Below are 23,309 nucleotides of genomic sequence, written 5' to 3' on the forward strand. Positions count from 1 at the left end.
GCTACTGAGATGCCAAAGAGACTCAACCCATTCATGTACTATATAGTTGTCCATGGCTAATTTTAATGGCTGCCATGTGTTCCTACAGGTAAAGTGCATAGCCCTTCAATATTCCCCCCAACAAAAGAGGATTGCCAAGCACAGGGGGACGGGGAGAGGGGTCATAGACTAGTCCTTTTACCATTTCTGTTAGCCCATACCCTTTTCTGTTAAAGGAGTTTTCAAGGCTAATACTATTGATGGTCCTTAGGATAATAAACAAAGAGAACCAGGCTGGCAATTATTTAAACTCACACAGCAGTCAAGTCGCATAAAACGAATACACTTTTTTTAATACAACTTAAAATCACTTAAAAGAAAACTCAGAATATAATAGAGTAGAGGATAAGAAATGATACTTACTACACTCTCTATTCTATTCTATCCAGAGGATAGGCCATCAATCACAGACCGGTTGGGATGCTGAGCTGAAGTCATCATGCCCACCCTCTAAGCAGTGAGTGGAGCTGCTCCTGGCCCCATTTACAGTGTAGTGCGGGTGCTAAATAACTGATTGACAGTGTGCTGGGTGTTGGCATCCCACCGATCAGCGATTGATGACCTATCCTGAGGAGAAGCCATCATGAATATTAGCCCAAAAATCCCTTTAACTCTGTGGGCAGGCAGACACAGGGAAAAAAGGCCAATCAATGCAAGGAGCCTGAAAGCAACTAATATCATAAGTCTTAGACCCTGTAGTATGTTTTAGGGTAGTAAGCTAATGGGCTTGGCAATAATGAAAACGTTAACAGTGCTTTAATGAATATACTGATACACATGTTAAATTGGCACTGTAATTTGCATAAGCTTTTATAATGTAGATAACAATGTTATTTGTATATTTGTTAAATACATTGGTTTAAACAGTTTTTCCTAAAACTAAGTCCTTAAAGGGGTAATCCCCTGGAAAACTGGTGCCAGAAAGTAAAACAGATTAGTAAATTTATATATATCTAGATATAGTACAGGCGCAAAAGGATATTTAGATTAAGCTGCCAAGATACAATAAAAGTGGATCCCTGTATTTCCACTCAGCAAGGGTTAATCATACAAAAAATATATGTGTATCGGCGCTATAACAACTATGTAGCTAATAATTCACTTACTTTATATCAGAAGGGATCATGTGGTCTTAATGATATTGATGGGGGAAAAAATTCTGTGTTCACTGTTTTCCTGTCGCTGTTACACGTGGCTCTGCTATGAGGTATGTTGCTTTTTGGTTCTCACGTCCATTCCGGGTGACTTGAGGAGCTTCCAAATAGAAATCCTCCGCTGAGCGATGTGATGTACAATACCAGGGAGCCGATCGCCGGGAGATCTGCTCTGGCCGGAAGCGTCTCACCAGCTGGAAGCCATCTTTTTGTGTTTTTATATGGGTGGTCAATACAGTAAGGCAAGCAATACAGTTGTATGCTGTTTTCAAATACAAAAACTAATTAAAAACAATATGGCTAAATCATGATCTTAATGCACCCTTTTAAATTATAAAATGCCAGCATTGGGGTTTATGAATATCAGGTTCTATGTGGCAGTCTACCATTGAAGGATTAGATATATGATGCCGTCTCTTTCTCATCGGGAATGAAACAAATATTATTTTCAGACTCTGTTGTACTGTGGTTTTCATCATATCCATGGTTGTTATTTGTATTAACATTTGTTCTCATCATCAAATCAGCAACCTGAAAGAGATAAAAAGGTTAGACTTACAATGAACCTCTGCAACACTTGATCTACTTTATAATTTCCTTATATCTAGATCTTGAAAAGCGGACCATACACGAAGATAAAAGATAAGTAAACAGACAATTTCGGCATAATCAGTACACAGTATTAAGTACAATATTACGGAACAATAGTATTATATATGAACAACTGTTCCAGTAGGATTTTTCTGACATTTGCTTAATTGCATCTCAAGACCAAAAGCCATGGTCCGCAGATAACTTCCAAAACATCAGAGGGATCTCATTGTTGGAAGAGAAAAGTCAGAAGAAGGATATGAAAGAATTTCCAAAGCAAGACATGTACCATGAAACACAGTGAGGACAGTCATCATCAAGTGTAGAAAATATGGCACAACTGAGACATTAAAGGGGTACTCTAGTGAAAAACCTTTTATCTTTTTAAATCAACTGGTGCCAGAAAGTTAAACAGATTTGTAAATGACTTCTATTAAAAAATCTTAATCCTTCCTGTACTTATCAGCTGCTAAATACTACAGTGGAAATTATTTTCCATTTGAAACACAGAGCTGTCTGCTGACATGATCACAGTGCTCTCTGCTGACATCTCTGTCCATTTTAGGAACTGTCCAGAGTAAAAGGAAATCCCCATAGCAAACATATGCTGTTCTGGACAGTTCCTAAAATGGACAGAGATGTCAGCAGAGAGCACTGTGGTCCTGATGTCAGCAGACAGCTCTGTGTTTCAAAAAGAAAAGAATTTCCGCTGTAGTATTCAGCAGCTGATAAGTACAGGAAGGATTAAGATTTTTTTAATAGAAGTACTTTACAAATCTGTTTAACTTTCTTGCACCAGTTGATTTAAAAAAAAAAGTTTTTCACCGGAGTACCCCTTTAAGACTGCATTCACACCACGTTTTTGCAATGCAGTGCCCGTATCAGGTTTTTGATGAAAAACGGATTCCTCAAAACCGTACAAAACTGTATCAAAACGTGTGTACAAATTTTAACCCATACACGGTTAACCCCTTGGGGACGGAGCCCATTTTGACCCTAAGGACGGGAGAATTTGATTCTGAGATTGTTTTGTCGTGACATATTCTACTTTATGTTAGTGGTAAATTGTTGGTGTTACTTGCATCATTTCTTGGTGAAAAATGTAAAAATTTCAAGAAAACTTTGAAAATGTAGCATTTTTCTAACTTTGAAACTCTCTGCTTGTAAGGAAAATGGATATTCCAAATAAATTATATATTGATTCCCATATACAATATGTCTACTTTATGTTGGCATCAGAAAGTTGACATGTTTTAACTTTTTGAAGACATCAAAGTAAAGCAGCAATTTTAAAAATGTTCATGAAAAATTTGAAATATGATTTTTTCAGGGACCAGTTAGGTTTTAAGTGGATTTGAGGGGCCTTTCTGTAAGAAACCCCCATTATGGACCCCATTATGAAAAGTGCACCTCTCAAAGTATTCAAAATGACATTCAGAAACTTTGTTAACCCTTTAGGTGTTTCACAGGAATAGCAGCAAAGTGGAGGAAAAAATTCAAAATCTCGTTTTTTTTTACACTAACATGCTCTTGTATCCTCTTTTATACACGGGGTAAAAGGAAAAAAAGACTCCTAAAATTTTTAGCCCATTTTCTCTCGAGTATGGTAATACCTCATATGTGAATGTTAAGTGCTCTGCGGATGCACAACATGGCTCAGAAGGGAAGGAGCAGCTTTGCGATTTTGGAGAGATAATTTTGCTGGAATTGTTTTGGGGGGGCATGTCGCATTTAGGTAGCCCCCATGGTGCCAGAACAGCAAAAAAAAAAAAAGACCACATGGCATACTATTTTGGAAACTACACCCCTCAAGGAACATAACGAGGGGGATATTGAGCCTTAAGGCTAGGTTCACACCTTGTTGCCCCCTCCTGCCCAGCATGTGTCCTCTGGTGCCACCTCTAAGCCCCATCCTTGTGACACTGCAAGCTCTGCCACAGCTCCAACCCTGGGGGCGCAATCCTTAACTAGTTTTGCCTCCACACCTCCAGCTGAAAAGAAACCTAGAGACCCCATGATGTCCCACATCTCCTTGCCCCGGGCCCCCCTGCCCGAGACGTGACCGATGATTCCGCGGCTGAGAGTGACACTCCAGACTACTGGGGCACCAGCCCCCCCACAAAGAAGACTCTCTTGGCTTTACAGGGTCAGGACTGGGTCAGGACTGGGACTGTTTCTGTTATCGATGTCAGCAAGCGCAGCTTGCTGGATAGATGAAGATTTGGCATGGTCATGCAGGGTATGTATTTGCGAGGACACTGATGTGCGGAATTCTTCCAGGTCCCGGACTCTGTTCGTCAGGTTGGAGACCTCCTCTTTGACGGGCTTGAGATCTCTTCTCCAGGCGACATTGAGGTCAGGGGCCAGGGTCTGCATGTCCGCCTCAGTGGGTAGAAGGACCAGCAGAGCTTGCAACTCCGGGAAGCATTTCAGTGTGTTTGTAGCTACTTCAGGTGAAGGTAGGTCAGCTTCCAGGGAGGAACGCAGGGGTTCACGGAGACAGTCAGAGGTGCGGTAGCGGTGAGTTGGACGTCTCTGGTCCGTGAGTGTGTCATCTGAAGATGAATGACCCGAAATGAGAGGGTCAGTTAGAGGAGCTTTCAGAGGTGTCCTGAAGAGAGTTTCCTTTGTGGAGGGCTGGCGCCCCAGTAGTCTGGAGTGTCACTCTCAGCCGTCCTGACCCTGTAAAGCCAAGAGACGTAATATGCCGAGTACACCACTTCACTGTCAAAGAGGACATTATGCGCAAAGCCAGGGATTTCAAACACCTTACCTACAATGGCTCACAGATCTACCTATACCCTGACTTGTCCCAGCGCACTCTCCAGCTCTGGGCCTCACTCAAACCCCTACTCCTGATGCTACAGAATGCCCAGATCCCCTACAGATGGAAATTCCTTTTCTCGCTGACAGCACGACACGGTCATACCACCGCAACGATCTGTAAACCGGAGGACTTGCCGGCATTCCTGGCCACCTTTAAACTCTCCCAAGTCCCCCTGCCCAACTGGAACGGACTTTTCTTACCTTCAACCTGGCCAAAAGCGAAGACTTCCAAGCGCCTGCAACAGAAACATGACAGAGCCGACCTCCTGCAGCTGACCCACCGCTTCATGAACCAGAGCAGCAAGACCTGAACCAAGTGTTTGTATCTCATACCTTTAACTATTACTCTTTAGCATCCTCCCATGACTCACACATCCCAGGCCTTCTGTCCCCACTTCCTACTTTCTTCAGTCACTCATACGGCGATTGACTCACGGATACAGTCAGATCATGCACCTGTTAGCTGTTCACTGATGCTTCCCTCTCTCACTAAACCACAATCCTCATGGCGCTTAAATGAGTCCCTGCTTCAAGACTCTGTCTGCATGCAGGACTTCAGGGACACAATAGATAATTTTCTTCGAGACCACGCCTCAGACGACTCTTCCCCCATGATTAAGTGGGAGGCCTTGAAATGTGTCCTCAGGGGCGTCCTGATCAAGTATGGCTCACGCCTAAAGAGGGAGGCATCAGCGAAACTACTCCGTCTCTACCAGAATTTGCAAACATTGGAAGCACAACATATACAGACTCAACTGGACGGAACTATGAGGGAAATTGTTCAAGTCCACGGTGAAATCCTCCCACTTCTATCCTCCAAACATAGATACTACCAGTAACTCACTGGTCGCCTATTCTATGAATGGGGTAACAAATCAGGCAGACTGCTCGCCTCCGCCCTTATGGAAAAAAAATCCTCCCTATTTATCCACTCCATTAAACCACTGATAGGACCCCCCTGCTCCCTAACCCCCGATATCCTTGAAGCCTTTGCCCAATATTATACATCCCTGTATAACTTGCCATCCCCACCCAGTCGATCTACCCCCGGGAGACATGCCAACCCCAATACAGCGGTATATAGAAAGTAAAGCCCTTGCCTAGATCCTTCAGTTGTGCAAGACCTGGAAAGACCATTCACTCGGGAGGAGTTGGAGGCCGCCATCTCCTCTATGCCTTTCGGTAGGAGTCCGGCACCGGATGGTTATACATCTAAATTCTATAAAACTCTACATCTGTCCCTTTCTCCTCTCCTGCTGGTGGCCTTCAACTCCATCTCGACTGACTCTCCCCCAACCCCCTCGTTCCTGCGTGCATACATCACGGCAATCCACAAAGAAGGCAAGAACCCGATGCTCTGCCCAGCTATCGCCTAATCTCCTTATTGAACACTGACACCAAATTATTTGCCAAATTGGTAGTCACCAGACTTTAATCACATATACCCACCCTAATCCACCCTGACCAGGTTGGCTTCATAAGAGGTAGAGAGGCAAGGGACAATACTCTTCGCACATTCTCCGTTATACATTATGCAAACAAAACTAACTCTACACTCTTCCTGCTCTCCCTTGATGCCGAAAAGGCCTGACAAAGGCCAGACAGGGATATAACAAAGACTACTCCAGAGAACAAAAGACAAGCGGCACCAGCAACTTATATCTGAATCCACCTATGGACCAAGGGCAGCTGTGGGAGTCTGAGTTCAACAACCCGCGGCGGTGCTAGGACAAAGGGTAAGTTTCAGTAAATAGTACAAGCAAAGAAAGAACAAATCCTGCACTCACCGCACAGTACAGGTATCGCGGCCTCGGATTCCGGACCTCCTCGGATGGCGTGGGAGTAGCAGCCGCCGCTGACAGCGCTCAGAAATGGGCAACAGCCGGCGGTTTCACGTTACAATCAACGCTTCTTCCGGCCCAATGAAAACGTCATTGCGCTGGTTTTTTATCAGGTGATTACTGAATCATGTGACCAGGTGACGTGAAAGGTGCAGAATCAAATAAGGAAGGAAAATAACGTAAGTATAACTAATACCTTAAACCAAAAAATAATAATCACTATTACCTATTAATTGTAGCACTTTTTATAAAAAGGGGGACATGTCTAATCTGTCATTTAATCCAAGCGGACCCTGAGCTTCTAAGCGCAAGATCCACTTGGCCTCGACTTGCAGCAGAGCCTGCCTACTATTCATATTGTTACGGCACGATATAACCAGCTCTATTCCTCCAAATCGGATATCGGCACAGTTTCCATTATGTTCGGATTGCATGTGTTCTACAAATCGAGGGGAACCACCTCCTTTTTTTACCGAATATACATGCTCCCGGATCCTTATCCGTAATTGTCTTTCTGTTTTTCCAACATAAAAATTACCACATGTACAGAGCAAAAAATAAACTACAAAACTACTGCGACAAGTAAACAACTCCTTCGTCCTAATTGTATGGCCCCCCAGCAGTACTGTATTTGAATTAATATTCATGCTGCATTGGGTACATGATCTACATTTCCTATTTCCTTTTGGAAAGGGGGTAGTTAACCAGGTTTCTTGGCCTTTCTCCTTCTTAATTTGTTTTGATTTATTTTTCAAGAACTCTTGAATTGTACCATTCTTTCTAAAAGTAACAATAGGTCTGTTTAATGCTGTATCTTGTATATCAGGGTCTGCAAGCAGAAGATGCCAATTACTAGATATAGCTGTTCTAATCATGGAATTCAAAATCCTCAAACTCGGACTGGGTCCCCTCCCAGACCACTAACACATCATCCATATATCTCATATACGCCTTCAGATGTCCGATAAATGGGTTTGTGGTACTGTATATATACTGTTTCTCAAAAATTGATAGAAAGAGGTTAGTATATGAACATGAGGTTGGGCTCCCCATGGCAGTCCCTGTACGTTGTCTGTACCATTGTGTATCAAATTTAAAGGTATTGTTGGTAAGTATAAACATTAATGCATCACAGATAAAGTTGATGTATTTCGGACAGATAAGAGTCCGAAAAAGGTACTGACAAGATGGTACATAATCCCCACCTTACTGGGGAGATTCTACCAGGGAGTGTCAGACAGATGTTGGTGCTGTAACTCAGATAAGGGCTCCATGCTTCATATCTGGCTTACCTGCCCCTCTCTTGCTGACTTTTGGACACAAATGTTGGATATTATAGCACACATCACTCAATACGCTTAGCTGCTACCCCAGAAATTACCCTCCTCTCCATACTCCCCCCACCACGATGCCCAGATCTACTTATAGACTGATTTCCTACTTACTTTTGGCTGCCAGAACAGTCATTCCACGCTTATGGAAATCCATAGCCATGCCTACTGTAACGGATTGGCTTAAAGAAGTGTCCCACATTCACAGGATGGAGGAACTCACAGCTGCCTTGCGCGACGACCCGTCCCGTTACATCACAATCTGGCAGCCCTGGATTGCTTTCCAGGCTTCCCCTGACTACACCCCCCTACATCTCACAAGGTAGCATTTTTCCCACACCATCCATTACAACCCCTAGTCACTTCCCGTCACACCCATCCTGTACATGCCACAAACCTGACTTGCCTTTTCCACTCAAAACCGAGATCCTTTCCTGGGTGTCTTGGTGGCCTGGAGTCTCACCTTCTTGCAGGTTAAGCTTGCCTTTCCTCCTAGGGTCCCTACAGTACTTACATCTTCCTGTACTCTCTTCTCTACCTCCCCCCCCTCTCCTCTTCTTCTTCTCTAGGCCTCCCCTCGATTCTCGCCCTCTACACGCCTCTTTCCCCCTCCTCCCCCTTCCCCCCTGACACCCTCTTTCCAGCCATCCCCCCTCCCTCTTACCTGTCTCTACCCTACTCTGCCTTGTTCTATTTTGTTAGACATTCATGTGATTGCTAACGAGTTACTGACAGAGACCTTACAGGCCTCTATTTGTTCCGCTACTGTTCCGGCGCCCAACCTAGACATGTTGACCTGTGAACACACGAACCGATGTCTTCATCCTCTGTCCTGTTGTTACTTTACAGACTTATACAATCGTTTACCTTGCTACTTTGTACGATTTGACATTGTTTGTATTGTATTGTCTTATTTTTTATTGGTAATCCTTTAATAAACTTTGAATTTGAAAAAAAAAAATCACACTTCGGAATCTGCTTTGAAATTTCCACTTGAAGAATGGCGTTGCTCATTCTTCAGGCGGAAATACTCGTGGAACACATTGCAGTCTATTGGGCATAAATTTTCTGCCCAGAGATTCCATAGTGTGAACCTAGCCTAACACCTCATAGGTGTTTAACGACTTTGCGTTGAAGTTGGACTTGAAAATGGAAAATTTGATTTTTAACACTAAAATGATGGTCTCGATGGTAAGGTTTTTGCTGATGACACAAAGATATGTAACAGGGTTTATGTTCCTGGAGGGATACGACAAATGGAAAAGGATTTAGGCAAACTAGAAGAATGGTCAGAACTCTGGCAACTGAAATTGAATGTGGAGAAGTGCAATATAATGCACCTGGGGCGTAAAAACCCTCGGGCAGAATATAGAATATTTGACACAGTCCTGACCTCAGTATCTGAGTGATTTAGGATTTAGGATAATTTTAAAGGTAGGAAGACAATGTCATAGAGCAGCAGGAAATGGAAGCAGAATGCTTGGATGTATAGGGAGAGGTAGAAGCAGTAGAAAGAGAGAAGTGCTCATGCCGCTGTACAGAACACTGGTGAGACCTCACTTGGAATATTGTGCACAGTACTGGAGGCCGTATCTCTAGAAGGATATAGATACTGTAGAGAGAGTTCAGAGAAGATACTAAACTAGTACATGGATTGCAGGACAAAACTTACCAGGAAAGGTTAAAGGACCTTAACATGTATAGAAGAAAGAAGAGACAGAGGGGATATGATAGAGACTTTTAAATACATAAAGGGAATCAACACGGTAAAGGAGGAGAGCATATTTAAAAGAAGATAACTACCACAAGAGGTCATAGTTTTAAATTAGAGGGGCAAAGTTTATGCAGTAATATCAGGAAGTATTACTTTACTGAGAGAGTAGTGGATGCATGGAAAAGCCTTCCTTCAGAAGTGGTCGCTGCAAATACAGTGAAGGAGTTTAAACATGCATGGGATAAGCATAAGGCTATCCTTCATATAAGATAGGGCCAGGGACTATTGATAGGATTCACATTAATGGGCAGACTAGATGGGCTAAATGGTTCTTATTTGCCGAAACATTCTATGCTTCTCTGCTATGCTACATTTTGGAATCTCCCAGACCTTAATACAATTGAACTTTTGTGGAGTGATCTGAAAAGGGCTGTCTACAGGAAATGTCGAAATGTCCTCACAATCTGAACGATTTGAAACGTTTTGCGAGGTAGAGTAGGAAAATATTGCCATGTCAAGATGTGCCATGCTAATAGACTCCTACCCAAAAAAATTAATTGCTGTAATAAAAATCTAAAGGTGTATAGTGTTTTGTATAGCGTTAAAGCTAATAAAAATTTATAAAAATGAATACTTCAAGAATCCTTTACATTTATTTTTAAGCACCACAGGAGGAACTTGTTTATTACTATTCTCTGATGGTTATTTTTTATTTTTTTATTTTTTGTGCCTTGATAAAAAAAAGTTTTTCAGCACAATTTTTCATGCCGAAAACTTCCCCCTCGGCTTATACTCGAGTGATGGGGGGGGGGGGGGGGAATTGCAGGCATACCGATGAGGGTGGCGAGGGGATGGGCTGGGCCATCCATCGTTGCCTATCTATGTTGCAGGGACCGTCCAATTTCCAGCGGGGAGGGTGAGCCAGTTCGGGCCGTCCATCTTGACCAGGAGGCCCTCTTCTCCGCTTCGGGCTGGCCCTGGACTAGTGACGCTGCATTGATGCCGCTGTGCAGGGAAGTCCATGATGTCAGGGGCATCCCTACGCGGTGTCGTCAATACAGCGTCACTAGTCCGGGGCCAGCCCGCAGAGAAGAGGGCCGCTCGGTCAAGATGGATGGCCCGAACCGGCTCACCCTCCCCACTAGAAGTCGGACGGTCCCTGCAGTGACATTGGATGGCTGCTAGGGAAGGACCGACAGAACTGCAACTGGGGAGATGAGTAGACAACAAGATAGGGGGGTCTGGATGATGACAGGGGGGTATGAGGGGGACCTGGACAATGATATGGGGGCAAGGGGGATCTGTATGATGGGGGGATGAGGGGGGTCTGGATGATGACAGGAGGGATGAGGGGGGGGATCTGGGTGATGACAGTGGGAGTCGGGATAATGACAGAGGAGGGCAGGATGATGACCGGAATGGCTAATACTCGAGTATATACGGTACCTTACCATTCCTATATGACTGAAGTTGGTAAATTCTTTACTGACCTATTAACAGCCAAGTTTTATACGGTTTAGTCATAAATTAAAATAGGCAATAGATTTATAAAAGTAGACCATAGAAAAAAAAATATTTTGTTTTCTTATGTGTGAATTCCTTAAATACAATGACAGCGATCATATTTCAGAACTTCTTATAAATTGAAAATCTGTAGCTCGGTTTTTCTAGGGGGTTACAGGATTGAAGAGACAATATATTGGTGGAATATGAAGTCATTTTTGGTAATAGCTGAAAGACAACCCTAATGCTAAGCTGGCCATATCTGTTAGATTACTGTCATTTAAACTTGCTGTCCTGCTCATGTCTATGGTTTCCTCCTGATCAGATAGCTGGAACTTAAGAGTTCTGCATTATATCCAGTCAATGGGTTAAATGCTAACATTTTAGCTTACGGGGTAATTTGTATCCATTGGGAGACAACAAACTGGTGTAGGGAATCTTACAGGCCAGGCAGTAGTTAATCTCCAGAAGGAAATGAGCTGGCCTTTTAGTGACATCTACTGGAGGTAGCGTCCCTGTAAATCAGTGTTTTCCAAACGGTGTGCCCCCAACTGTTGCAAAACTATAGCCTTTTTTAATCAAAAGAAATCAAATAAGCCCATATTGTCAATGACCTCTACTGACTGCAGCAAGAAGTATACATGTTATAATATATTTCTATGATTTTCTAAAGAGAGGTAGAAGTTTTTAAGATCTGAAAAAGACAGGCTGAGACTACAATATTCCTCCGTATAAATCACACAAAAAGACATATAGCCAGGAATTGCACTTAAAAAGTTCCTTTTATCTCAATATTTCATTTGATACAAAAATGTAGTGAGAATTAGAACATATCGAACATAAAGAAATTATGCTGTAACAAAAATTCCAAAGCTATACAAATGAATTATTTCAAGCCAGAGGAATAACTGCTGAAACAATTCAAACAATATTTAGGTGTCAGCAGAGAGCACTGTGGTCAGACAAAAAGGAAATTAAAAAAGAAAAGAAATTCCTGTGGATCAAACAGCAGCTGATAAGTGCTGGAAGGATTAAGATTTTTTTAATAGAAGTAAATTACAAATCTTTTTAACTTTCTGGCATCAGTTGATTTAAAAAAAAAAGTTTTCCAGTGGAGCACCCCTTTAATAAAAGTTTGAATTACCCCCTTTTCCCATTTGAAAAAAAATATGTAAACAAAAATAAACAGAAACATGTGTGGTATTGCCGCGGTATTTAATGTTAATTAAATGGCACGGTCAATGGTGCACACGTAAAAAAATACCAAAGTCCAAAGTTGCATATTTTTGGTCACTTTGTATACTCCAAAAAAAAGTATGAAAAACTATCAAAAAGTCCCATCAAAACAAATATGGTACCGATAAAAAATTCTCAATCGATAAAAAATTCAGATCATGGTGCAAGAAATGAGCCCTCATACATCCCCTATGCGGAAAAATAAACGGGTCAGAAGATGACAATTTTAAACATACTAATTTTGGTGCATGTAGTTATAATTTTTTTTTAAGTAGCAAAATAAAATAAATCGTACGTTATCCTCGTAACACGAATGGACCTACAAAATAAAGATATGGTGTCATTTTTACCACTGCGTAGAATCGGAAGCTGCAAAAAATTACAAAATGGCAGTTTTTTTTTTCAATTGTGCCCCACAAATATTTTTTTTCTTGTATTTTCGTAGATTTTTGGGAGAAATGATTGATGGTATTACAAAGTAAAATTGGTGGTGAAAAAAACAAGCCCTCATATGGGTCTGTAGGTGGAAAATTGAAAGTATTTTGATTTTTAGAAGGTGTAGAGGAAAAAGTGAAAGTGTAAAAAAAAAAAACTTGTCCTTAAGGGGTTACAATCATGAATAACAATAGTTGTGAAAAAAGGTTTATTGAATAATACCTATTACATGCACATATAACCTTTGTTTTTCCTCTTAGAAAGGTTGTTATTTGTTGTGACATGTCAATTGTGTAGACTTCAAGGTTTCAATTTACATCTATAAATCAAACCAGACGCAACGCTTTGTTACTGGGTATTGACTATCGCAACTGAATCCAAGACAAGTATCCAAAAGATACAGGCCCTGCCTCCATAGATTTACACAATTTATATTTTATGCTTTATTAAAATGATTGAAAGTAACAAAGAAATCTTGTAAGATGGGTGACTACATGCTGTATAGAGGTCCTCTTTATGTGTCATAGCAACAACACAAAATAAAAACAAATGTCTTGCAGATACCTATCTTAAAATGCCACCACTTACAGACTGCATATGTCTATTCTCTTTTTTAATCAAAGAGCTTGGGCTGTATTAACCTTACTGTAAGTCTCAAGAAAGAAGAATCATGTGATTCATACATTATTGTCACCGCTAGATCCCATTAGTACAAGGTCTCCAGGTAATCTGACCTAAGATTTGAGTTGTTTTCTCAAAAGAACACAACACAGTTCCTCATGCTGAAGATGTATAAAATGGCAGAATAATTGGATATATATATTTTTTTAAAGAGCATTAACTTTATGCCCTGTGATAAAGTGGCAAGGAAAGGGTGCATTTCCTTGACTCACTCTGGAGAATCCTTCACCTGGGGCTTAAGTAATCAGGCAGCAGAGAGGGGAGGTCTTCAAAAGGAAGAGATTCAGTGTGATCTGCGCTCTCCCAAAGAAAAAGCAAGCTGCTGTAAGGGGGAGACACATGCCCTGTTGGGGGAAGCACACAGCCAGAGCTGTGAGTGGCCCAAGTGACGGTGTGAACTGTGAGTAATCAGGTTGCAGGTGTCATATGTTTTAACTGGATGAGGGTAGCTCACCAGTTACTAGACAGGGCATGCTGAGAGTTGTAGTCAGTGGCCAGATGGTCTAGGATTTGTATCCTGAACTGTTGATTGCCGAGTTATTGCAAGGACCAGGAAGATCCCAGAGCTTTCCACGAGGATGGTTCCTTACAGCCCCCCCATTGTATTATCTGATAGAAGTACACTGATGAAAAAAAAAAAAAACTAAGTTATCAACTCGGGAGGAAGGTAAAAGGTATTTAGAAACTATGTTGTATTCTTATAGAAAGGAGCATGTGTGCGTTACATAAAGGCCTCTCTAGGTCTTTGTGAATAATAATATACATTTTTTTCCTGATATAATGTTTGTTGCCGGTGCAGACCTTGTAAGTTAACTGGCTTTACAATTACTGTACCAAAAGCGTTACATAAACAGGTGAATCATTTGCAAGGGTTAAATGAATGTAGAGCTGACAATGGGTGAAGATATGTATTACAGGCGTAATCTAGCCAGAGGCATGGCATAGGAGTAGAAGTCAATGCACTGCAGTGAATAAAAAGCGGGCTTTTGTAGAGCAAACAATCCATATTAACCCCTAATGGACACCACCAGCCACAGAGCCACATGAAGGTTTGTTTTTTGTGTGACCAATTTTACTTTGGAAGGACACCTTTCATTTTGACATAAAACATGTGGCACAATTAAAAAAATCAGGGGCGTTGCTAGGTCTGCAAAAGACTGGGAGCTAGAGCCCATAGCCCAAGCCATGCCCCCTAACCACACATCAGTCACGCCCTTAACCACACCTCAGTCACACCCCTAACCACGCCTCATTCACAACCAATCGCGTACAGTACACAAGAAGAAATATTATCACCATACATATTACCGTCATACTGTTAGTGACCATATCTAACAAAAACTAAGACCAATATTACCAATAATACCAGTAAAAAAATTAAAAAAATGATCAGCATCTCCAAACAAAATGAAACACGTGCACACTGGCAGTTTTGTGTGTTAACAGTAGTAACAAATAATACCGCCATACAATGACCACCACCACCATTACCACTGACTAATAACACTATATTTGTTACTGAATAAAATAAACTATACAAAAGACCATATTCCTAAATATCTGTATATTGTGTTCTCTGTATATTAGGTATATTATATATAAAGGACCTTTAAGGACCTTTGAGTTAGACCCATGATGTTATTGTCACATGTTTGTTACCCAGGGAGCACCAGCTAACCAGGTGACCTGCAGCTTGACCAATAGGCTTCTTGCTCAGCCCCCCTTTATAAGAGGGGCAGCCATTACAATCTCTCTCTTATCTCTTATGACTGCTGCTGAGATACAGTAAAGACCAGACGTCTCAGAGACAGTGTCCAGCACATCTGGAGGCCTCAAGCCAAACCGGCAGCCAAATGTCAGTAAGTCAAGTCATCTATGTCTGCTGTCACTACCTACAGTCAAGTTTATAGTCAAGTCTATTATAGTCAGCGTGGCTGAGTTGAAGTCTGTCTGAACATTGCAAGCCCCAGCAAGCTGCAAGGTCCCCTCTGTGTTACTGCCCACCTCTCTGGGATCCTGGCCTAGCTGTAAAGACTATTACCATCTGTCTACCTCAGTACAGCTACTGTTAACCCTAACCTTGTCTTGGACTATTATTACCCTGCCTAACCTAGGGATAGCGGAGCTATCTTTGGGTGGTTACTTAGGAAAACTATGCCCTGGCGTCACAAAATTTAGGGGTTAAAGGGGTTATCCAGGAAAAAACTTTTTTTTTTTATATAAAATTTGGCTCCAGAAAGTTAAACAGATTTGTAAATTACTTCTATTAAAAAATCTTAATCCTTTCAGTACTTATGAGCTTCTGAAGTTAAGGTTGTTCTTTTCTGTCTAAGTGCTCTCTGATGACACGTGTCTCGGGAAACGCCCAGTTTAGAAGCAAACCCCCATAGCAAACATCTTCTAAACTGGGCGTTTCCCGAGACACGTGTCATCAGAGAGCACTTAGACGGAAAAGAACAACCTTAACTTCAGAAGCTCATAAGTACTGAAAGGATTAAGATTTTTTAATAGAAGTAATTTACAAATCTGTTTAACTTTCTGGAGCCAGTTGATATATAAAAAAAGCTTTTACCTGGAATACCCCTTTAATACCATCTGCCCCATACACCTCACCTTCACACCCCGTGGCTCACCACAAAACTTTGGCATCACGTGTGTGCCATAAAGCTGCAAGTCCTCCCCTCTAGTCTGAATTGTGTCTAAGAAAAAAAAAAACGCATGTCGGAGTGACCGGAGCATTGTGACATCACGGACCCACCCCCGTGTGACGTCCCGCTCCGCCCCCTCAAAGCAAGCCTATGGGAGGGGGCATGACAACTGCCACGCCCCCTCCCATAGGCTTGCATTGAGGGGGCGGAGCGGTAAGTCAAATGGGGGCGGGGCCATGACATTACAATGCTACAGCCCCCGTGATTGCCAGTAATCAGACCCGGAGCGAACGTGCGCCAGGGATTGATTGTAACGGGGTGCTGCGTACAAGATCACGGGGGTCCCCAGCGGCAGGACCCCCACGATCAGGCATCTTATCCCCTATCCTTTGGATGTCTTAGTGCCGGAGTACCCCTTTAAATTTCAATTTTAAAATTCATCTTTTAATCATAGGGATTGTGGAGCCCTATTGTCTACTCATGCCGCTGCCAGCTCCAGGCTGTGTCATTGTGCCACCACATGGTCTCCTTATGCTGGCACCTTAAATGAAACATTTAAAATTTTAATATATCTAAAATATTCAATTTAAAATTTCAAAAAAATCTTTAATCTTCTCTATTGGGAGGCCCTATGGTCTTTTCAGGCTGTTGCCACCTCCAGACTGGGTCGTTCTGTCACTATATGGTCTCCTCGTGCTGCCGCCAATTCTAGGCTGTGTCATTCTGCCAGATTATGGTCTCCTCATGCTGCTGCCACCTCTAGGCTCTGTCATTGTGCTGCCATGTGACTCCTTGTTAGATTGGGTTTTGTACTACAGTATTAGTTTAAAGTAAACACCAGGACATTAAACTTGGGAATCTAATATAAATCTTAAATTAAAAAAAGTCGATGTAATCTTTTCAAGACTAAGGCCCTATGGACCTACGTCATATTATCTGTGGAATTATCACAAGAATCCAATGGAACAGCTTGGAGCGATAACAATGAACCATAACTGATTAAATGAAACATTCACACTTTCATAGTCAGGGGGGCGCAGAGAGGCAGGGTCTGGAACAGGTGGTATCTTCCCTGGTGGAGGACCGCCAGCTCAATGCTCACCAGAATGGGTACTCAAAATTTTTTAATAAATTCAAATTTAATTAAATTAAAATTACATAAAAAATCTCTTTATTCTCTTCAATTTTGACACCATATGGTCTCCCTGCTGCCACATTGACGCTGTGCAGCAGTGATTCTAATAGCAATGCCTGTAATCTGCATGTCATACTGAATAACAGTATTATTATACTAACACAACACACTCCCTATGCGTGGTAGGACAAGGCAAAGTGCTCTACACCCCTATTGAGGCTCTCTGTAGGCCGGAAATAGCCATTTTTTTAGCGATTCGCCACAAATAAATTCGGTCCGAAACAAATTTTTCCAGAAAATTTGGTGAATTGGCCAAATCGAATTTTTCAAAAGTTCGCTCATCTCTATTTATCATACATGATCAATAACAATATATTTTAATAGAGAATTCTGCATGCGGCAACACTGGGGAGAGGTTGGTTACTTTTTTATTATAAAAATGGGGACAGGGGCTGTGATTAGAATTTTTATTGGGGGGATTAAAGGCAATTATAATATTGCTTATACTGATCAATGATATGCTATTGCATGTCAGTAATCACTTAGATCAGTGCTCTGCTGGTACAGCTAGTGGACAGTAAATGCAAACATTTTGTAAAAAAAAAAAGAAAACAAAAAACTGCTAAAGGCCGTAAAAAAATAAATGAGCTTTTAAGTAGGAAAAAATTGTTATCATGTATTCATGTACATATCATTTTTATGTGTCCAGCACCGATATTTCTCTCACAAATACCCTCTAACTGTTGCTCCCTTTGTTTTTCATTCTGTTCTTTGTAGGGGGCGTGTCCTCACTCTGCATGACTTATCTTCCTCCCTGAGTCTGCTGAGCTGCATTTCTTCATCCAATCACAGCTATTATCCCTCCTCTCTGTTTTCATGCTGAAGTATACATAGGACAAGAGTGAGCACACAGGAGTACTAGTACTGCTCTCATTTACTGGACTTTGTACCAGCTTGTGCTTCAGCTAGGACAAAGATGATGCTGCAGCTAGACAGGATTATGATCTGAATGGTATGGGGACCCCAGGTGATCATTTTATAATCCATGATTTCTATAAAAATTAGATATTTTTTTTTTATAAAGTATATTAGAAAGGATAATGTTTTGTCAAGATGTACAGCAAATAAAAAGGTTTTGAATCTAACAGTGCCCATTTAAGGGGCAGAAAAAAAAATCTGCTGGGAAAACTAAAGGTGAAAAAATGCTGTTAGGGTACATTCCCACACGGCGTATTTGCTGCATATTTGCTGCTGCGTATTTTATTTTCTCTGTTGAAGTCAATGGGTAGGAAAATATGCAGCACCAAATACGCAGCAAATACGCAGCAAAATACGCCGTGTGGGAACGTACCCTTAGAATGTAAAACAACCTGCAGCTTTTTAATAAAAATGGTTGTAATTTTTACGGATACAAAGAAGACCAAAAATACACAGTTTGAATATAGCTTTATTGTTAGCCTTTAATGTTTCTGTGCTTTACCAATAAAAATGTATGCATCAAAGAAGTAACTTTTATTCCGAATAGCTTGAAATGGCTCTATGGAAATCTACATGTATTTGAAATCCGTCTTTGCTTCCTCTCAATGTGCAGCTTCAACATTTTATAGTGTATGCTAATGTAAACCACCTATTCACTCTGTCACATTATCCTCTTGTAACATTTCAACATGTCAACCAGGAATATATACAAACAAACAAGAGGCCATTGTATAGCATGCTTACAAATGTAAATCATATATGCTGTGTATATATATATTAATATATATATATGGCTTATGTAAATGCATTTTTGTATACTCTACAAATTCATGAGTCAAGGCGGACATATACATCCATTTAGCTCCATTTAAATGGCACTCTATAGCCACAATTTCAAAGAATGTAAAAAATGTACCCCATTTGTAGAATTATTTTTTCTTATAATTTTCCTCTAAACGATTTTTCTGCTGTAACATCTCTACCCATGGTGAACTGATACATCAAAGGTAAGCAAATCGAAAGTAATGGCAATAAACCAATGATATGTCTGATGCCATCATAAAGAAAGAACAAAAAACTACTATACCTTTTTTTTTTTTTTACCTTAGGACACTGTACATTGGGGCTTGATGTTTTGTGAGAATACAGAATATAAAGTAATACAAAATAAAATTTAAAAATAAAGTCAAATCCTGGTATGACAAGGCTCTTGATTTCCCGAGAAATAGCTGGATAAAGATTCCATGAAGGAGCGGTATGTTTCCAAGGACAAGATCTAGACCTCTCTCCCAAATAAAGGCTTGAGCTCTGCAGGGGCCCCTTCCTACTGTACTGGATTACACCCAGCTAAAAGAAAACAAAGGCTTGTCTCACATTTGACAAAAAAAAACAAAAAACATCTAGATGACCTCCAAGATTTTTTTTGATGATATTTTGTATACTGATAAGATAAGAGAGTATTTAAGGTAGTTCATAATATAGTGTCTGTACATGTGTTTGATGGTTGGTCTTAAAATTATCCTGTGATCTTTGTCCCAATGTTTATTTTTAGTAGCATAAAAAATGAATATTGTCCCAGGCATTTCCCAGGTTGCAATGTGACCCTAGAAATTAAATCACAACTCAGGTGTTGAAAGGGAGCATGTCTGTGCTTCAATTGGTGGAGTAACTGCTAGGTGGGGGGGGGGGGAATCATTCTCAAAAGGGCTGCAGGAAATTTTAGTTTCAATGACAGCATGCATGGAATGATTCTCTGCTGTGCTGCAATGGGTGGGGTGACTGATGTGTGGGATGCTGGGACCTGTAGTTGGAGAGAGGGAACTCCTTCAGCAAATATCCAGTTTACAAGGACAAGCACATATCCTTCCTAAGCATGTCCATTACTGTCTGGCAGGTAAGTACTAAAGTCACCTTATGTTGGAATACCTCTTTAAATGTAAAACCTTTCAGATGACGTGGATTCTGATTATTTGAGTGATCTTTTCCCCATGTTTTTGTGATTTCTTTCTATAGTGTTAGTGTCGGGACTTGCAAGAGACTGAGGACCCTTGGCTTGGGTTGCAAGCTTACATACTGTTGGCCAAAACATCAACTAGCACTTCATGTTTATCATATGGAGTATATTTTTGATGGTGTGGTTCAGCCTTGTGATGCTGGGGGAGCCCGGGGTGCCAGTGCTTTGTGGGGTGCACATATAAGATGCTGGACAGCCGTTTGATTGGAATAGTATGGGCGGCTCTAATAGGTTGTAAGCCAGCATGGTGCACTACACGCTATCATGTAACTGGCACCCTGTATATATCTGTGTGCTACCCCCTCATGAATAGTAGGCCTGTGAGTGGTTGTTCATCAGTATTTTGCACCTGTGTGACCTTCCCTTATATAGCATTGTGGTTGATCTGTATCATAGTGGGAATAGGTGCCTAACCTGCCCTTGTACAAGTAACCAGTAAGTATGGCCTTTTTGTCTGTTATTTCTAGTCATAGCTGGTGGATCTATGAATTCTGATATTAAAAAATAAAAAATAAATGAAAGGAGCAATCTGATTGGTTGCTATGGGCAACTCAGCAACTTTTCCTCTAGACAGTTTTTGATGAATATCCCCCCATGTGCCACATTATTTTCTATAAAGGGCCATAGATTTGTGTGGTTTTAAAAAAAACAAAATGCCCATTTATGGGTGCTTCACTAATTGAAACCAATGAGAAAGGAAAAACGTTAGGCTAGACTCACACAATGTATTTGTAGGCACAGTTAAAGGGGTATTCCGGGAATTTATTTTTGTTGACTATGCTACAGGGGCTGTAAAGTTAGTGTAGTTCATAATATAGTGCCTGCACCTGTGTGTGACGGTTTTCTCACAATTCTTCTGTGATTTTCATCCCAATATTTATTTTTAACAGCATACAAAATGACTGCTTTCTCAAATTTTTCCCAGCTTGCAATGCGGTCGAGACCTGACTTACTAGTCAGCTAATGACAGGGAGCCTGTCCGCTTCAATGGGAGGAGAGAGCAATATGCAAGTAATGCAACAGCTGGAGGCACCCTGATTGAAAACCACAGGTCTGTAGCTCATTTATGTTTCAATGGGTGGGGTAGCTGATGTGTGGGAAGGAGGAAAATTGTATCATGGGATTTGTAGGCAAACAAGAAAACTGAATACAGGAAATACAAGTTCAGAGAAAGCTAGCCACAGTGTTCTGGTAATCTCACAGCATAGCCATTTAGCCCAAGACAAGCACAGATCCTTTCTAAGAATGTCCGTTACTGTCTGCCAGGTACATACTAAAATCACCTTATGCTGGATAACCCCTTTAATTGTATAAAAGAAAATAGTCTGCAAAATTGCATAAAAACTGCGTTTGAATTATTTAGTCTATAATGAAGTGGTTGTTTGTGCACACAATGGGGGAGATTTATCAAAACCTGAGTAGAGGACGAGTGGTGCAGTTGCCTATATCATAATGCTTCTTTCATATTTGAAAGATTCTCTGAATATTAAAAGAAGTAATCTGATTAGTTGCTATTGGCAACTACTCCCCTCCCCAATATGTAAATAAGTGACGTATGAAGTGGCGTGTCCTAGAGCAGGCCACAATTCTTCAACAATTCTATGAAAGACTCAACGCACATTATTGCAAATGATTGATTGTCGTTGTTACTGCCAGAGGTTGCACCACCTTAGGTTTAGGTTGGCGATTACTTTTTTTTTCACACAAGTGATATACTGTAGAATTTGAATTAATCTTTATCTTCGATAAATGGATTAGTACTTTAAAGTATACCTGTCATCAACAAAATCTTTTTATATAACGTAGATAATACCATTATATGTATATTTATAACATACATTGGTTAAAAAATTTGCATATTTTTGTCTCTACAGATATTGCATGTGTGGCTCTATGAAGAGTCCAAATACAGGAAGTGAGGGTGGACAAGCAGGACTCTGTGCACTAAGAAAATGCAGGACAGTGTCCACTGTGGCTCTATAACATGCTCCTGGCTCATACATCAGGATGATTGACAAGCCAGGAGCCTGCACAGAGCCCTGCTTGTCCTACCCTCACTTCCTGTATTTGGACTCCTCATAGAGACAAAAAGACAATTTCTGCAGGGACAGCATTTTTTCCACCCAAAAATATACACAATTTGTAATCAATGTATATTACAAATATACATATAATGGTATTATCTACATTATATAAAAAGTTTTCGTTGACGACAGGTACACTTTAAGAGCTGCGTTTTGTCTGCTTGTGTGGTCTTTGCCATGAATTAAGATTATGGATGATCTACAACTTATTGCAGTGACATAGCAAAAGAAGAAAACTGGTAAGGGGCAAATACTTTTTCACAGCACTGTATATCCTAGTGAGACAGATCATTTATTAACATAGCAGTATCTTCATCATAACCAAGCAAACTCTCAGCTATTTAGATTTGTTACATAATATAAAATAGCATGTTACACTATATGGACCAAAATGTGTACAAAAGGAAATTAAACCCTCTTAACATAACAGAGCAAAATAAAAAAATATAAAAAAAAACAACAAATAAACGTTTTTCACAATGGTAAATTACTGCCAGTAACTGCTATACCCTCTCTCAGGAACTAAAAATGTATCTCTCAGAGCTACTGGTAAACGCAAGGCTTTTTTTTTCTTCTATCTTAAGGCTTTTCGGGGGTCATCCCATTAATTTGATGAAACATAGAAAGTGTGACAGAAGGAAGGCACAGAGCATATTGTGATGAGCATTTTGTTAGAATAAAGAAAAGACCAAATATATAAGGCCCGTGATTTGCAGATACAATAGTTTCTAATGCTGACTTGCTTTTGTTTTCGCATGCAACATGTTGTAAAAGCCGGGCTATGAATGGGGGGAGCTGGGAGCAGGTGGAGAAGTGGGCCCTTTGTGGAAGAAGCACAATTACCTGTATGTTGATGGAACTCAGGGAAGTGTTTATCGCCCCGTGTGTGTAACAAGAGGGCAGTTGGCACAGTTTTCTTTTTAACAAGAATGTTATTGTTGTCATTAAAGTTATGATGGAAAATATTTCTTATAGCTGATGATGATCTTTTCTTCAAATGGTGGCAGAACAGTAATGAAATTTATTATGGTACAGTAAATGCACCTCCCCTCTACAGAAGACATGTTAAACGTAACCCTATGTTATGCTGTGTGGAGCC

At 40.8% G+C, this 23,309-nt stretch overlaps 1 protein-coding gene across 1 annotated transcript in view; it reads right to left on the reverse strand.

Annotated features, from left to right (window-relative positions):
• Positions 1–956: 956 nt before the first annotated feature.
• Positions 957–23,309, reverse strand: part of ADGRD2 (adhesion G protein-coupled receptor D2) — a 199,284-nt gene continuing 176,931 nt past the window's right edge. The window contains exon 25 of the mRNA XM_056539057.1: positions 957–1,724. Coding sequence (XP_056395032.1) covers positions 1,717–1,724 — 8 coding nt within the window. The 3' untranslated portion in view covers positions 957–1,716. The remainder of the gene's footprint in view (positions 1,725–23,309) is intronic.

The sequence above is a fragment of the Hyla sarda genome, chromosome 9 (assembly GCF_029499605.1).
Source record: "Hyla sarda isolate aHylSar1 chromosome 9, aHylSar1.hap1, whole genome shotgun sequence".
Classification (NCBI taxonomy): Eukaryota; Metazoa; Chordata; class Amphibia; order Anura; family Hylidae; genus Hyla; species Hyla sarda.